Genomic DNA, 19357 nt, shown 5'->3' with positions numbered 1-19357 from the left:
CTCTATTTCCACATCAAATATGTTAGCTATTCTTATCACAAATTCATACCTATTTATGCTTTCTTTGTTCTTATTTTGCTGACAAAACATCATTTAAAACATATCATAAAGCTTATTTAAGAGAGATAGAGTATTTACAGAACCATCCAAAAGTCTTTGGCCACTTTAAACTATTGTAAATTTCTACTAATTGCCAACTTATAAGAATATGTTTTGCATTGTTTTTCTACAAATGAAATATTGGCCCCATGGCAGTCATTTCCATACCTAATCATTATATTTTGTAGTAGTGGTTCTGAATGAGAGAGGAAGATGTGAGATGACCACCAAAAATGGCTGTGCAAAAGTTTTCAACCACCTCATAGGCCAATCAAGATACAGTGTTTTAAAACAGAAAAATGTCTATAATGAAAATTTATTACATGTTTATTTGAAGAAGTTACTGTACATTGTTAATATTTCCTGTGGCTTCCCTTAGCTTGAATAATTGCTTCCATGTGCCTGGGAAGAGAAGCATACAAACCCTTCACTATCTTCACAGGTATGAGATGTCATTCTCTGGGGCTGAGCTCCCACAACTCTTCAAGATTGCGCGGATTCTTCTGCTGAACTCTTCTCTTTCGTTCTGTCCACATTTGCTCAATGATATCTAAGCCAAGACTCTGAGCTAGCCAATATTTCAATACAGTAACACTTTCATCAGCCAGACTCTGTTGTGTTGCATCAATCTGTGGCATGGAGCTCTGTCATACTGGAAAATTTCACCTTCATCCAAGTCTGGTATCAAATTGTCTTTCAATAAAGTGGATGTATTTGGCACTATTCAAGTTACCATCAATTTTAACCAACTTTCTTGAACCATCACTTTTTATGTATCCCTAAAGCATCATACTCCTATTCCCAAACTTCACAGTTTTTGTTGTGTAACATGGGTTGTTTCACTTTCCTGGAGGCCTTCTGACAAATTCTCACTTATTAGAAAGCAAAACAACCACATTACATGACAAAAACAGTAAAGTTTAGGGGTAGGAGTCTGATACTTTGAGATACATAAAAAATGATGGTTTGAGAAAGTTGGTTAAAATGCAAAACCTATAAGTTGACAATAAGTAGAAATTTACAATAGTTTAAAGTGGCCAGAGCATGGTACTGTATTATTATTTACAATTTGTGGACACTAGATTTTTAATCAATTTACACGCTGTATTATTACAACTTATAAAGCAGATGATATGACAAGCTACTTTAAATCCTTCAGTATTATTTTAGCTTAATTTTCTCACAATGTTTCATTTCATTTTGCTTTTCCTTGCCATTCCACTTCCTTGAATACTTCTTTTTTCTTCATTCTACTTAAACTTAGTTCCTGATTAAATAACATCACTAGTGCAACCATCCTCCTACTTACACCCTTATATTAGATTAAGGATTAAGAACAGGGTTAACATTATATAGATATTTGAGTATAAATTTCAGCAGACATGTACAACCCAATTCTTAGCAGTATTTGTACAATGATCTGCTGATATGAAATCCATTACAGACAGAGCAACTTTATGCAAGGGTCATCTCTAGTTCCATAGTGTCAGTTATTTGACAATATTGAACTAAATACATTTAATTTTAAGTATTGTTTAAATTAGATTTCATACTTTCCTTTCATATCAGTTTACCCTCAGATTTAACAATGTTTTATGTTCAAATTCTCTTTATGTATGTCTGTATGGTATAGAAGTAAACTTCACAACCATTTGGTTAAAGTTTGATTCCATGAAGTGGCATCTTGGGCAATTGTTTGCTACCATCTCTTTAGGTGATATTAAGTGAATGGAAATTGCACAGAAAACCATCCTCTGTGTGTGTGTTTGTAAAATGGTACAGATACCTTAAAAGATATTGATATCATTAAAATTTAGTGACACTCTAAAATTAGGTTAGTTCAACTATTCAATAAATAGAAAGCAATAAAAAGACAACCAAGGTACTAGAGGTCTAACTAAAATTATGAAAGTAGTGCTCCAGCATAGCAACAGTCCACTGACTGAAACTATTAAAATAATTAGTTAATAATATTCTACAGATCAGAATATCTGATATTATCATTTTTAAGTGTTTTAAAATAAGAAATTCAATTTTGCAACCAGTTTTATAACTGGAAACTTAATATCACAATAACTGACTAGATATGTTGTTCACATATTTGTGCGGCTCATAGAAATATGTGAACAACATATCTAGTCAGTTATTGTGACATTAAGTTTCCAGTTATAAAACTGGTTGCAAAATTGAATTTCTTATTTTAAAACACTTAAAAATGATAATATCAGATATTCTGATCTGTAGAATATTATTAACTAATTATTTTAATAGTTTCAGTCAGTGGACTGTTGCTATGCTGGAGCACTACTTTCATAATTTTAGTTAGACCTCTAGTACCTTGGTTGTCTTTTTATTGCTTTCTATTTATTGAATAGTTGAACTAACTTTTCTAAAATTAAAATATCATAAAATAGTGGATACAAGTAAAGAACACTGCCAAAAGCTCTCTTGTATTTAACTTGTGTTATAATTAGATTCTTCTTTCTCCTCTTACTATCTTCAGTTATGGTTTGTTGATCAGTGATATAAGTCTTTGATCTCTTTATTCTTCTGGAACTATATTTTTTTGTCAAGTAAACATTTTCCCTTTTGAGATATTTCTGTTAAATAGGTGAGTCATGAATATGTATTTTATGACTTCCAAAATTACACAAAATTTTTGAAAAATTTCATCCATTGTGCTCAGTTTGCAGTGGGTATAAATGTTGCACAGCCTAAATTTAAGAATGGATCCACGATTTTCTACTCCCTACAGCAAAAAAAGATTGAGCTCCTATATTCAGGATACTTTTGATATTGTGTCCAAAATTAACAACCTTTCTAAACACCAAAGTTGTATTGAAAACTATTTTTTGTAACTATGGATGTTTCTTCACTATACTCCAACAATAACCATGATGAGTTGGGTGGAAATATGTATGAATGCCTTTGAAAAACGGTCAGACAAAAGTATTCCATCTAATTTTCTCTATAAACTATTGAAGTCTGTGTTACAAAGTAACACAATGAAGTTTGGGCAAAGATTTTACCATCAGACAAAGTGGGGTGCCATGAGTACTCCCATGGCAGTTAATTTTGCAAATGTCTTCATGACATTATTTGAGACACAGTTCATGGAGATACTCAAATCTCTGAATAGTCATGAACCAACACTCCATTTACAGTTCATTGACATTTTTTTCTCTGAGAAGGATTGCAGGATGGTTTAGTTTTGCATTTCTTTGACAGCTTCACAAAAACCTGACTCTAAATCTGATATAAAATTCTCATCAAGCTCTTTAAAAATCTAATGTCAAGTTTTTAGAGCAAAATAATTGTCACTATTCAACCTTCTAGAAGAAGGCTGAATAGTGACAGTTATTTTTGCCCACATTATCCCACGTCTATCTTCACCATTGCTCCAGTCATCCACATCATACAATTAAGTAAAATCTAAAGTTCTAGATTTAGAGGATAAAATGGATTTGTACTGATGTAAGAGATTATTGGAAGCATGCAAATGCTTTTGTGTGCCAATGTCAAACATGGTTGTTGTCTTGCAAACAACTTGCAGATGTAAGTGTTACCAGTTAAAAGCTCCATATATCGGAAGCTAGCAAGTGTATGGGGTCATCAGGAGAGAATGCGCGCCATTTCGGGGCCTACCTCTCGACGGCATCAATGCGCACCGGCCCCCCTCACTGATATGAGGCCCCGCTTGCTAGATCAGCTGGTTATGAAGAACTCAATATACTTCTAGCCATCACTCATCGTCTCTTTTTAACCAAATCCAGTGGCTAGCCTTCTCCACTGTAGATTGGATATCAGTCATGGTGGTATTGACTTTACGATGAGTTAGGCCTAACGATAACAACAGTCGTCTCACGCTGTGTCCTACAAACCCTCTACATCCGACTTCAATAGGAAAATGTTCCGCTTTCCAGCCTGCGTCTTCACATTCCTCGAGGAGGTTTTCATAACGGTTTAATTTTCGAGCTCGAGCGGCATCCATATTATCTTCGTGAGGAACCGTTAGCTCGACTATATTTACAACTTTCTTTCACACCACATCAAAATATCTAGTTTTTTCGAAACTGGGATGGGAAAGAAAACCTGGCACCCAGGTAAATCTGCAGTTACCTCCCAATAGTCGTTCCACTTTTCATTTTTCTCAGGAAGTTTCTTGGTCTTCTTCTTGAAACGGATCTGCTGACCTGGTCGCACGAAGGTAATGAACTCTCTTGATGGTACTTTTAGCGATTTTTCCTCAGTGTTGTTGAGATGAATTTGGTTCTTTATAGCATTGAAGATAACCTTAAGGACCAAGTTGTGCCTCCATGTGTACCTGTTCAATGCTAATGAACAGTTGGAAAGAATATGTTTTAGTGTACCGACTTTTCCACATTTGCAGATGTCATTCTCTAAGACGTTCCATCTTACTAGAATCATGATTAAAAGAAATCATAAATGATGTAACTAAAATTAGTAAGGAAAGTCAAAGTTTCATGCCTAATTTTAGCAGTCAAAGTAAAATTTATGACCAAATTCCTTTACTGATTAACTGGTACCAAAATTATGTTGGCATTTCAAAAGTGTTGCATGAACTTACCAGCATATTTCAGAAAAACGTTTTCATTTTAAACGAATATTTCTTCATTTGCCCATTGTAGGCTTCAGACACAATAAAAATATAATATAACTGTTAACCAGTACCTCTTATCCCAATAAAAACTCTATTGGAGTTTCTGAATGCTGCACCCTGCAAAACAGCAACAAAAGTGGTAAGCCCTGTTCATTGGGCAACAGTATGAGTCAAGTTGGCTCCATCACAAATCATAACAAAAATATATTCAGGCACAATAATAGTTGTTTGGCAGAACTTGCTGAACATTTTACTTCAAACAGTTGTGAATTTGAGGAACACCTGAAAGTACACATTCCCAGAAAATATTCTGACTCTACTGCACTTTCAGTTTTCAAAACACATAAGGATAAATATATTTGTGAATTACTAATACTAAACCCTGAAAGATTAAACAAAATGACAGGAGAATTCCATCACATATACACAAAACTGTCCTCTTTCCTGCTCTCTTTTTTCTTTTTCTTTGTTACGAGCTGTATGAAAGTGAAAATTGATGACATCACTTTGTCTGTGAAGTAATGCAGGATATTCCTGTTAAAATTTTGAATTTCTGTATTTCAGTGGATTTTTATTTTGAATCCGAGGAAGACAAACATACTACTATTGAAATATTGTTCAATTCAATAAACTGAGTCAATCTCTATTTATTACAAATCACATCATGCTTTTCTTATTGCTTATTTACCTTTGTGAAGAGTTACATCAAACTTCATAAATTATTATTATTATCATTATTATTATTATATGAAAACTCATAGCTTATTTTGCTGGGTATGATGGAAAGTGTCAGCTGTCCACAGCCAGCAGACTAAGGTGAAAGTTGTACTGGTCATGCTTCAAGAACCCTGCAAAGAATTCTTGCTGTTCCAAGCAATGTTGATTTTTGTAGGTGTTCTACCTTCACACTTGCACCAATCTTTTTCAGCCATGATGGTAGTTGAGTGCTAATACTTCCAAGTGCACCAATTACTATTATCACGCCTACTCTCTTCATTGACCACAACTTTCATATTTCCCGCTTCAAATCATCATCGTAGTTGCTTATTTTTTCTTCTTCTTTCACATTAATCCTGTTGTCACCAGGGCATGCTATGTTGATTATCATACATGTTCTTTTTTTTTTTATTCACTACAACAATGTTCAATTTCCAATGTCTGGTTGGGTGATCACACTGGATCATTGCATCCCAGATTCCTGCTCTGTATCAAAGTGATGTTATTGCCTACGTATTAACTGCTTGGGTTTTATTCCATCCAGTCAATTTTGAGCTTAATACCAACCTCAGTCTTCAAAAATGCTCTTTCATTTCCTTTTCCATTATCTTGTTGAACTCTAGTACATTAAGGTATCTGCATCCTTCTGTTTCAATTCAGTAATTCTATCCCTGCTAGGGACTATACCTTGCCTCCTTTTAGGTAGCAGTACTAAAACAGTGGACTGTTCACCAAGAAACTCACTTGTCTCATATTTGCCATGCAGTTTCAAATCATCCATGAAGAGGAGGTGGTTGATTGTTTGGGAATTTTCCTTTAGTTTGTACATCTAAGTACGAAGATCAGGGGTATCATGCAGAGAACAAAAAACAACAGAGATAGGCTATCACCCTGGAAAATCCCTCCTCTGATACCCAGGGTGCCCAAGCTTTTTCCGTATGATGTCAGTTCAGTTTTCCATCTCACCATACTTCTCTTCAGGAAGCACATTACATTTCTCGCAATTCCAAACAGATCTAAGCACTCAATGATCCACAAATGTGGAATCATATCATAAGCTTCTTAATAGTCCATCCAGGCCATTTCCATATTTGTTCTACTTTGTTTACAATCTTGAATTACCATTTTGTCTATCAGTAGTCGATCTTTGGTACTTCTGCATCTCTTTCTACAGCCATTTTGTTCCGTCGGTAATATATCATTCTCATCAAGAAATTTATACAGTTCTTCTGAAATTCCTCCTGACAGTAACTTCCACATTAATGGGGGGGGGGGCAGGAAATTTGTCTCTGTGATTATCAGCAGCATTTCCCTTTGATGCATCCTTCAGGCACAACACTGTTCCTCCTTTTGTCAACCAGCCCAGGATTTCAATGAATTAAATTGTTGTGCAATCAATTTATGGCAACTACTGAACTTTTTTTTATCCAAAATCCCTGCTGCTTTCCAATTGCTTATCTATTAACTCATATCTCTGATACTATCTTCTATGAAGCAGATAGCCTCTTACTGGGGATAAGAAGCTGTTTGTTTCAGGCTGCAGAGTCATTCAGCTGTAGTATTATGTTGTTCTTGCTTACTCCATATCTTACCCCAGAAAAGTTAACTTTCATCAGCATCAGGGACTAATCTTTCACGTTTTTTATCATCATTAATCTCTTGATAAATCTTTTTTGGCCAGTTCTAAACAATTTGTTTTTGCCAGTATTGCTTAATCTGTTGTTTGAACCTAGTTAGCTTTGCTTCTTTTGCAAGTATGCGCTGCTTCAGTTCTTCAATTTCAACTTTCAGGCCTTTTGTATCTACACCATACTTCTTCCTAACTTTTTTGAATTTCCATTCATTCTTAAGTTCTCCATTTCTTTTCCTGACAAATATTGACACTTCACTATTCAAGGAGTTTATATCTTCAGAAACTCTCCTTTTCTACTGTTTGTTTATTTCCTCCTTCTATCTGTTTCTGTTCTGTTCTCAATAGTTCTCAGTCCCATCCTTTCCACTATAATCCTACTAGCAGCCTTGATATGATTATTTGTTTGTGTGATGGTCTTTGTTTCAATGTGTCTCAATACATTATTGACTTTACTTGTCTCTTGATTTAGTCTCCATTGGTTAGCCTTCTTAAAGTTGCATATAAATTCTGTTCCTTCTGAATTTAATATATCCAAGATTCTGTCTATTATTAAATGATCTTCATTGTTTGATCTCAGTTCTGTCACAATTCACTATACCACTTTTGTTTCTCACATGTCCAGCACCACCCGATATCTTTCTCTTAATAGTTTCTAGCTCTAATTCTGTTAATTCTTACGTATTGCTCTTGCTTGGTCACATAATCTCTGTTCAGTAATTTCAAACAGTTCCATTGCCTTCCATTCACTCTGAATTCATTGTCTGTCATCATCAGCTTAAGCAATGCTGAAACTGTGTGAATGCTGGAAGTTTCTGAAATTAGGGTCACTGCTAAGTGACCTCAGACCACTAAACTTAACATAACAGCCATTAGGGAAACCAAAGTATCCAAGTGTGACTATAAAATTTCCACTTTGTGCTGAAAAAAAACAGATTACATGGATTGAAAATATTCTTGACAGGATTTCTGGATCAAAATGGTAGGTTGGTGGTTTGAGATGTATATAGCAATAACTGTAATGATGATGCCTTGCAGATGGTGACTATGATCCAGCAGAGACTCGGACAGACTTTTTCAAGTGTTGAGGTGTCTGGGAAATTTCCTAGGAACATTTCACTTATTAGTGGTGGTGGGAGTTGAAATCGTATCCTAGACACAGTAGGAATGTATAGGAATAGCTGATGGGAGGAATAGTGTCGTTAAGACATTTCCAAATGTTTAACAAATATCAAACAAATTCTCTAAATGCATGTATGAGGGTTTAGTGAAGCTGTAGCAGACTTTCTGTGTCATGCTTAAATTAAGCTTTAGTTGGGTTGGAGCAGTGTTTCCCAATCTTTTCTATGTATCTTCATCAGAAGCAAATTTTAAACTGATATGTTCTAGCTCCCTCCCCATAAAAGTAATATCTCATTTGAAGATGAAGGTAAATTTTTATTAAATTTAAGCAACTATAAGCTAATTTTTGAATGACATGAAAAAAGATTTTTTAAAATTATTACAAATTCTGATATGAAGTAACAGTACAGAAAAATTAAGCTTTTCATTCAGTGTGTTAAATGCATGTGTAAATTAAACAATTTCAAAAAACTAAAAACTAACATTTGAAAAACTGGCATTCAAAAATGTAAATTTTAAATTAGATTTAATGACTTTTTGTTCTTGTTTATGACTTTGTTGTAATATGATAGCGAGCCACATGTCTACTTATGAATTTAGGTGATTTCTAGATTTTGTCTCGATTGGTAAAAGTAAATTGAATCCAGACTAACATAAGTATGTCATTGCAAATGGAATGCAGATATCTAGTATCTTTTCACAAAGTCTTCCAAACATGTCCATTGTTGAGCACCAATACATTTCCAAAGTCTTGCTTTCAAATTGCATTTCAAGAATATGATTTGTTTGCTGATCAATAAGATCTTCTTTTTATTATTTTTCATTATTTGACATATTCCTCAAATTGTAAGAATATGAATTGTTGATCCACTGTTATGAAATCTTCAGTTATGCAGCTGCAAAATATCTATCAAACAATTCTGACAACAAAACTGAATGAACCAGCATTTCTTCATGCTCATTAGAAATTATAGATCCTTTAACACCAACCATTTTTTTCAAATGATGTAAAATTTCAATGATTAGCTTTTTACACCTGTTGATGCCAAAGAGTATGTTTATCTCTTTCTCTTGAAGAGAAACACTCAGATAATTCATATGAGTGAAAATGTCAGCCAAGTAAGCAAACATTTGGATGAATTCATGATTTCTGTGCTCCAGGCAGATTATAGTCATGTTCTTCCAGAAAAAAAATTTGATTTCTCCTCACAGTTTAACAAGCAGGTTAAAGCTTCTCCTGCAGGAGCCAGTGGACTTCTGTAAAGCAAAATTATATGTTCATTTCCTAGATCGCCACAAAACAGCTTAAAATGCAGTGGTTCACAGTATGACTCCTAATCCAGTTGATACCCTTTACACAAATGTTGAGCACTTTTTCAAATTTGATGGCAATATTTTTGAAAGAATTACAATGTAGGAAACAAAGCAACTATCAAGTGTTATATTTCCCATTTCATGAGCACAGATTTATTTCCTAGCAAAGAAGTCTTTCACAATCTGGATCACATTCTTTCCTTTTGCGGTTGTTTGCAGATCTCCACAAAATCTTCTTTTACAGCACCTTCATTGGCATATCTTGCTTACGCAACTAGAAACATCAGTTGATTTGTCCAACTGGAGAGATCTGCAGGAGACTAGACTTGATATTTATGGTAACTTGATCTAAAACATCTTCAGTTAAGTCACCAATTCAGTTGTGAATAAATTATTTGATAATGGTACCAATTCAAACTTTCTTTTTGCTTCTTGCCCTAGAACAATTGTTATCATTTCTAATGCTCATAGTTTGATAAGATCTTCTGCAATTGTATGGGGCCTCTAAAACTTAGCTATTTTATATGTAACTTAGTATGAAGCTAGAAGTAGTAGTTTGTCAACAGAAACAAAGCCTAACTTCAGAAGGATTCTTCCAGAATTGAAATGAGCTATTTTAATTTTCAGTGATTTAACATGATATCCTGCAGCATTGTCTCCACTATGCTTGTTGTTGAAGCCCTCTTACAGCTTAGATGTCTTCAGATTTATATTGGAAAACACAGCATTACAAATCATGCACTGGAGTTTTTGTAAATCATCATTTCTTGTGCAAGTGAAATCAAAATGTACATAGTCATCATTTCATTTTCTTTTTCTAACCTGATGAAGAGTTAATAATCTGTGAAAGAAATGGAACATATGAATAAATGTTGATGGGAGGAAAAATCACAGAACCTGATATGCTGAAAATACTATTTTAAAAGTTGCTAAATTCAAGTTTTTGTACCCACTGAAATGTCATCTTGCACCCCAGTTGGGAACTCCTTAATTAGAGGATAAGGACAGTGTAAATTAATTCAAGGTGCTGAGCTACATAGACAATTTTACAATCTGTACAGTGAACCAAGATAAGGCTTTCTAGACAGGGTCTCAATACTAAAAGCTGAATGCATCATTTTTTGCGTATATGTTTCACTTTGGTTAGGTTCTGATTAACACTTAAAGACCTTAAATGCTTTGTCTATATTAATCTTACCACTCCATTTTGTTAAAAACTAGAGATTTTGGCGAAATGAAGTTAGTGCAGTGTGAAAATCATAAAAATATAACTATTGCACGAATCTGGAAGAGATCTCCTGATATGTTTGTATATATTGTGGATGTGGTTTACCTGTTCTTCCTTTTTACCTTTTGTCATGTCACTTTCATCTGCCAAAGTAGGTTGAATACAGATAAGTGTATAACATGTTAGTGTTTTCACATGTAGTTATAAAATATTAATTCTTGAGCATTAATATCCTGTCTCAAAGCTGAATTTGTGCTTCAGTTAGTCTCTAACTTGGGAGCTGCACATTTTGAATTCAGGCCCTTCCAAAATAATTTTATTTTGCATCTCTCTAGGGTCAATAAAGTGCCACTCAAGCACTGGGGGTTATTGAATTAGTTAACACAGTTAAAGGGTGATCTAGCTGATGTGCAACAAAATATGTACTCTCTTGACTGGGGCAAGATGTATGAAAACATATGTCTAGTGTATAAGACTAGGATAAGGCAAGGTTTGTGCACTGTGTACCTGCCTCGAAGCTTGTGTCACAGTATATAGACATGAAAAATATAAGAGTCATGGCCAGAGATATTGGTACTGATGTGAAATGTTGAACTTCAGGTTACTTTTACAGAACAGTACACAGGCAGTAAGTGGTGCTGTGCATAAGTGACCTATAACATGTTAGAAGGAATTTGTATGGGCTCCCAGGCATTATTGATTCCCAGAACCCATTTAATCTGGTAGAGAAGAGTAGAAAGTTCAGTTGCTATATGTGTGAAAGTGAAAACCATTTGAGTTCTTATACAGGAACGGAAAAATGAAAACTAGAAAAAGGTAGCAACAAAGACATCAAGCAGTCACCACTCTAAAGATAGCAAGAGTAGAAACAGAAGCACATAATCATCTCCATTTCTTTCTCACCATTACAAATCCTCCAGGCAATTCTTTCGGAGGATGAAGAAATATTTTATGAGTGCCCCATTTCATTAGCATCTGATACTAATGGTGATTGATGTTTGTTATAGAAATAATCAGTAAAATTTCTAATTAGATAATAATTAATGTTAATGAAAGTAGAAATATGTTTAAAAATTATAATTTATATATTTGAAGTAAAATAATATTACTTTTTTTTTTACATTAATTATGGTTTCCATATGTATTTAATAATTAGTATATATTCTCTGGAAGTCTCATGATGACCAACTCATGAAGAATTACAGGTATTTTGCATGAGTGGCTTTAATGTTTCACATTAAGTTGGGTACTCAAATATACACGGAGGCTTTGATTATGTAAAAATAGGTCGAAAACCTAGATATAAGAGATCAACTGGAAGTAAGATGAAGAATATAAAACTGACCTTGTAGAAGAAACCTTAATCTAATATAAATCAATATTAATCAAATTTAGATTCAAAGAAGTAAAAGAAATTATAGAAGTTCTTAATATACTAATGAAATTCTTTTATTCTTTTACTTGTTTCAGTCATTTGACTGTGCACATGCTGGAGCACTGCCTTGAAGGGTTTTAGTCAAACAAATTGACCCCCAGGACTTATTTTTTAAGCCTAGTACTTATTCTATTGGCCTCTTTTGCTGAACCATTAAGTTAAATGGACATAAACACACCAACACCAGTTGTCAAGTGGTGATGGGCAGACAAACACACACATATCACGTGACTGACCAGACTATCAGATGTTATTACATATCATTGGTCACAATGCACTTTTGGATCGCTTTAGCCTTCAAGTGATGCCACCTTGCTGGCGAGGCAAACAGGCCAACATTCCCCCCACCACCACCACCTGATGGGAAGGGGGACTAGGGCAATGTGAAATGGAGTGCTTTGCTCAAGAACACAGCACCCTGCCTGGTTTGAGAATTGAACCCATGATCTACTGATCGTAAGAGCAACAGCCTGTGGTTGGGAAGCTAGCTTTTTACCACACAGCAACATCTGTACCTATGCAGAGAAATTTTGAAAAGCCTTTGTTAAGCCTATTACTGGAGGATATTTTTATAGGAATTGTGAAACTGAATAGTTAAGAAATAGTTTAAGAAAGATAAGAACCAACCTACTGCAAGTTACAAATAAGATCAGTAGATAGTGCTCTAGCTAATGCAAAATAGAATGTTTAGTCAGTCAAGCAATTATCTATGAAAGGCTAAATCAAGTTTTCCAATAAAGAGAAAATATTTCAGTTCTTCACTAATATCACTAATGTCAGTGGACTTTATTTCAAACTTTACTTTCACCACCTAATACCAACACAAAATCCATTTCCAGTCCCTAACTCACTTTTGCTATCCAAACTAATGTCTGTATTCTAATTTGTTTGATACTGTATCTACAGTAAGAAAGACAGATGCTGTACTTACTTTTCCTACTTGTTTTATTCACTTAGATACCAATAACAATGGTTTCAAACTTTAAACTCTTCATTTTTCATAAGTTCATCTGCTGTCTCTTACACTCTCTAAATTATTCATTCTCTAAACTACCCAGATGTTTATCTTTCTCTCATCTGTTATTGACGACATCTGTCTCACTTCACCCCTCTCTATATCTTCACCCTTAATACATACATATCTTGGTTCCCTCTATCCTCTTACACTAACATAACTGAACAGTCTGCAACACTTATTCTTGATCAATCCACTAATTCTTCAAATACTCTTGACTTCTTTCTTTCTTCTAAACATAACCTTTATTCTAGAATTAGTTTCAATGCTCATCAAATCTAATCATTCATTGCCTAAACAAACCAATCCTTTCCATATCCTCCTCCTGTACAACAACCTCTTTTGTATGAAGGCTCTGTTATTACAATCAGCTAAAGTATCTCCTGACAGTTGCTCTTGTAGAAAGGTTCAAAATAACCACTGGAAAAATAATCAAGTTATTAGTCCAATAATAGAAGAGAGAAATTTGCAAATCTCTATTACACTCCCCATCTATGAACAAAGATACACCTTCTGCTCTATTCTTATATTGTCTCTTAACTAGTAAACTTACACATCATGAAATTTCTTGAAAAAAATTTGAGGCAGACAAGTAATGATAATAGAGTAAAATCTAACTTGAAATTTTATTCTGATCAGAAGAAGCCCGAGTACTCAGATATAGAAGTTGTTAAACATGTCATCTTGAAAGGTTATTAGCAAAATTTCACTCTATTTGTAACAAAGTATTGTATCAGTGTAGTACTGGGGTAAATAGTATCAACAACTGCCTCCTTTTCAAATTTTAAAATCATTGGCCCTGTACTTAAGTTAGAAAAATTTCTATTGTAAAAATTACTATTTATTTAACATTGCAGTTAATCTTTATTTTATTTTTTATTTTCAGAATAAATTTCTTAGTTTATCATTAGCTTTCAAAACAGACAAACAAACACTTAATCAGCGATTACAAATACAAAAGAATTCCAGGGATTTAGCTGAAGACAATGTAGAAAAAGAATTAAAATGCTTAAGAGAAGCATCTGAGGTAAGTTAATTTACATGAATGTGTCTGTATCATATTTAATCATCATAAACATAAATCATCATAATCATCAAAAATGGTAGCATTGTCATCCTTTTCTCCCTCTCCACCTTCTCTTCATTGCTACCAATTCACTGTTAACAAATACCTTTGTTCACCTTCATTCAATGCTCTTTTCCTAGTTCCAAGTATCACTTGATGCTCCTGAAATGAAATCTTATCAACTATACACTAAAGCTATCACCTATAGTTTAATTTTGCTCACATTTCTGTGTTTAACCCTTTAGTGTTCAGACCAGCCAAAACTGGCTGAAAATAATTCCCCTTTATTTGTTTGAACTGGTCAAATCTGGCTGTATCTGACTCCTCTATGAAATCACTACAAAAATAAACAAATCACATTATCGAATTCTCATAACTTTGAGATAATGCAAGTTAAAGCCTTTCCTGCCTTTATTCAAGTAAAAATACTGCAAAATTTTTGAGACTTCTTGGTTTTTTCAATATTTGAAGAGAAGTGTATATCTTACTTTTTAACAATATGGTGTCAGCAAGTAGCACTACCGACTTTGAAGGTTTTACTCTTGATGATGCACAAAATATAAATGAAAACTACAATGATTTGCCTTTGGACAAATATGATATTGATATTTATGAATCTTTGTTGAACGAGGAAGATTTTGATAATGAAAGTAATGAAAATGATATTGAAAACACTACGGCAACATGGTTGAAGATTACTAAATTAACCACAATTCCTGATTTCACAGAAAAGACTAGTCCACAACTCAGTCTACCTCCCGATGCTCAACCATTGGACTATTTATTTTTATTTTTACTGAAACATTTTTGAAACTGTCATAGAAGAAACAAATAGATATGCTCAACACATACTTTCTACTTATGGAAGACCCAATCCACTATGGCAGCCAACAGATACTGCAGAAATGTGAGCTTTTTTTACTATAAATATTATGTTTGGTATCAAGCAGCTTCCTCAACTGTGAAACTACTGGAGTCTTGATATAAGGTATGGTGATCCATATATCTCCAGCATTATGTCTAACTATAGTTAATTCATATATTGTTTATGTAAAAAGCCACAAGGTACCTCTGCCACCAAAGGACTATGAGCATTTGAAATTTCAGGTTGTCATCGCATCTCAGTTACATGAGGGCTTTTCTTCCACAAAGCACAGAACAGGGAGAAAAGCAAAATTAACTGAGGTGGATGTCAACAGAGAAAATATTGACTTCCATAAAGTGGAAAAAATAAATGGAAGGAAAATGTTTGCAGACTGTGTTTGCTGCAAAAAAGAAAAACTGCAAAAGGATATCAGGTCCAGATATCATATATGTGTTTGTTTTGCGAAGTGCCCTTGTGTAAAGGGTGTTTTGGACAGTTTCATGATAGAAATATGGCATAACTATATTTTGGTATTTGATAGTAATACAATTATATATTCCTTTCATTTTATTACAAATATATCTAAAAGTGAGAAATACATATTAATTTCCAGTATGTTACACACCTGTATTCACCTTTGTCTCACCTGTTAATGAGCTTTTTTTTTATTAGATGCATTCTGTTATTTAAATGTATTCATTAAATTGTATAAGAGTACATAGCCAATGGTATATTTTCCTCATCTTGAAAAGTGGCAAAATTGTTGGTGGTTGACATGTGGGATAATTTTAGTAACAAATCAAACAGGTAAGATGCATTAAGAAATTCAATTTTAGCATTTATCTATAATGTTATTGCTTTTACACTTGTTAATTAAATTTGCCTGCCCATAAAGTCAATTTTAATCAGAAAGATCAGCTAAAATTACATAACTATAAACCACTGGTATACAAGCACTCTCTGACAAAATTTCAAATCTACAAAATGTTTTTTACTATTTGTAAGATAATTGACTAGTGTAGATGTAGAAACATTTATATTACATTATTCATAAGACATTTGATTAAAAAATATATAATTATTGTGATGTATATTTATTTTATTTGTTTTTTTGTTGTCACTCTCTTCTATCACATTGTTTTCCCCCATTCTATGATCTGATTGCCTTCAAGTCTGAAGTAAATTCATTCTTTTCATCTTAATTTTTCCTTCTCACCTTGTTGGGACTTTGTAATGAAATAAGAGAAAAAAACATTATTTTAGAACCCACAGTTGGACTGTGGGTTCTAGAATAATAGCTAATGTACTGGGGCCATATGTATTGAAGCATATTAAGATCTGTTAAAACATTACCAATGTAGTTGCACTATAACAGAATAGTACTATTGTTAGACTAGTGTCTTAGATTTTTTCAATATATTTGCTATAACTTAAATAAGTCATAATTGAAAAGTAAAGAGAAATGAGAATTTTCTCTCAAATGGCTTTAACTCTTTCTAGAGTGTGTTTGTTCACATCTAAACAAGAGATAACTAATGTTTGACAATAAATAGTTTTCAAAGATGTTCAACTTTAAGAGTACTACCTGTGTTAACTTACACCACCTTGCACTTTCAGTACTACCTTTGTTGACTTTACCGAATCAAACACTTCAGAAAAAGACAATTTTGTAAGAAATTAGGGGAAGGTTGGGTAAGTTGAGCCAGTTAAGACTTGAGTAACATTAAAACTTGAATGACTGATGATCTTGCAGACCTTCAAATTTAATATTTGGGAAACATTTGTAGCTCGTTCTAACTTTCTATCCCCACACAGAAAGTCATCATGAGATTTGAAAAAAATGAATGTCAAATGGTTCAACTGCCTGTTGGGTAAGTTGATCAGTGCCCCAAATAAAGATAACTGAGGTACAAAAATATTGTTCTGCCTGAAAAATATATTCAATGATGTAACTACAACACTGAACAAAATGATTATCTTGTGTTCATGGTTATTCTTTTATTTGTTTCAGTCATTTGACTGCAACCATGCTGGAGCATGGTCTATAGTCGAACACATTGATCCCTGGACTTCTTTGTAAGCTTAGTACTTATTCTATCAGTCTCTTTTACTGAACCGCTAAGTTACAGGGACGTAAACATACCAACATCGGTTGTCAAGCAATGATGGGGGGACAAACACAGACACAAACATATATACACACACACATGCACACACACACACACACACACACACACACACATACATACATACATACATACATACATACATACATACATACATACATACATATATGTGTGTGTGTGTGTGTGTATATATATATATATAAATAAATATATATATATTAATAGTTATCGCCATACTAATATGGCATTCTTATAAAAATAAGAATAAAGCTGTCCGCTTATTAGCTCCATGAGGCCATCGCCTTAAGTTAGCTATTTGATACACAAACTGTATCCATATAACCTTCGAACAAGGGAGGTCAGTCGCTCCACACTACTTGATCGACAGCTACAGACGCGTTTCGGGGTATTGCCCCTTGTCAATGTAGCGTAGTCAGACCAGTAGGTGTCGCTTCCGACTATCTCTGTTCGAAGGTTTTATTTACCTAGTTTCGGTGGAATACATCCACTTGTTTTCAATAATAGAAATATTAAAATTACTAAGTCTCTCTAAAAGAGAACACGGCAGCGTTCCTGGAAATTAATAGTTATCGCCATACTAATATGGCATTCTTATAAAAATAAGAATAAAGCTGTCCGCTTATTAACTCCATGAGGCCATCACCTTAAGTTAGCTATTTGATACACAAACTGTATCCATATAACCTTCGAACAAGGGAGGTCAGTCGCTCCACACTACTTGTTCGAAGGTTATATGGATACAGTTTGTGTATCAAATAGCTAACTTAAGGCGATGGCCTCATGGAGCTAATAAGCGGACAGCTTTATTCTTATTTTTATAAGAATGCCATATTAGTATGGCGATAACTATTAGGGCATAATCTTAAAAGCAACCTATTCTAGACTTTATCTGCTATGGTTGATATTCTAATATCTCTGTTTTGTTTAACATATCCAAGATTTCCTTCCTTTGGGATTGGTACTGACCACTTTTCACCCAAATATCAGCTTTATCTTGGTGTAAGTAATAGATCCCAGAATACTCCTGTTTTCTATACTTTCAGTGACATAGTGTCAAAACCTAGTGTCTTGCTATTTGAAAGGACTTGGATTTAATCCATTAGTTCTTTAGTAACATCTGCTGTATCTATTACAATATTAATGATAGGTTGGTCTATGAATTTTGGTTGATGTTCAAGTTGCTTAAATATGTGCTCCTTCTATTTGATAATTTGGTTTTTAGGTTTATTTGCCTTTAGTTTTCATATTTTCTTTTTTTCCTGTTATTTCCTACATAGTTACCTCTGTAAAAGAAGGTTCCATAGAAAATCAGATGTTTCTGTATGCAGATAATCTCGATGCATTACTGTTCTGCCAATGCAGTGACCTCTTTTATTTTAAACATTAAATTCAGAGTCTGATTGTTAATGGTTGAAAGTTGAAATATCTTTCTTACATTTCAAAAAGTAGTATCTTGTTTCAGTTCAATCAGGCTGTCTACTGAAGAAAGCACCCCTTATTTACCCACATAATAAGCTATAAAGTATGGTTATATCTTTGGAGAAATGTTAATTTAGATTCTATCTGTTGCTTAAGTTCTGAATGTCATCATTGTTCAACTAACTAGAATTTTTAATACTGCCATTATGGTTGACAAAGTTAGTTATCATTTACCATTAATTAGGAAAAAAACCATGATTTCATTGTTTCTCAACACTCACTGTTTCTAAGCATGGCTTGAATGGATCATCAAGGTTTATGTCAGTTTGTATTTGGAGAGACTGTCCTCCTCATACATTTCATTATGGGTTTATTTTCTGTGGTTGAATGCCCTTCCATTTACCTATATACTGAGTGTACTCAGTATATTTTATCATTGCACCAGCTCTAGAGAATTTGTCATATGTTGGATGAGAAAAAGGGTACTCTTGACCCTATGTCATATGCTTGTTTGTCAATCATTTTCCAAAGTGCACTGGGTGCATTTTGTCATTGCACCAGCACTACTGAAGTTATCTTTTAACCTCTAAGACTGATGAACTGTCACTACTCTGTGGTGTGCTCCAAGAAGGTTAATAAGAAAAATTATTAAAATAAGAAGAAACAAGATGTGTAAGTG

At 33.8% G+C, this 19357-nt stretch overlaps 1 protein-coding gene across 1 annotated transcript in view; it reads left to right on the top strand.

Annotated features, from left to right (window-relative positions):
* The window catches only part of LOC115226447, a 577012-nt gene that overhangs the window by 292136 nt on the left and 265519 nt on the right, over window positions 1–19357 (top strand). Inside the window, exon 11 of the mRNA XM_036500752.1 lies at window positions 14068–14208. Coding sequence (XP_036356645.1) covers window positions 14068–14208 — 141 coding nt within the window. The remainder of the gene's footprint in view (window positions 1–14067; window positions 14209–19357) is intronic.

The sequence above is a fragment of the Octopus sinensis genome, linkage group LG2, assembly GCF_006345805.1.
Source record: "Octopus sinensis linkage group LG2, ASM634580v1, whole genome shotgun sequence".
NCBI classification, from domain to species: domain Eukaryota; kingdom Metazoa; phylum Mollusca; class Cephalopoda; order Octopoda; family Octopodidae; genus Octopus; species Octopus sinensis.
This window is presented reverse-complemented; position numbering and strand designations above follow the sequence as displayed.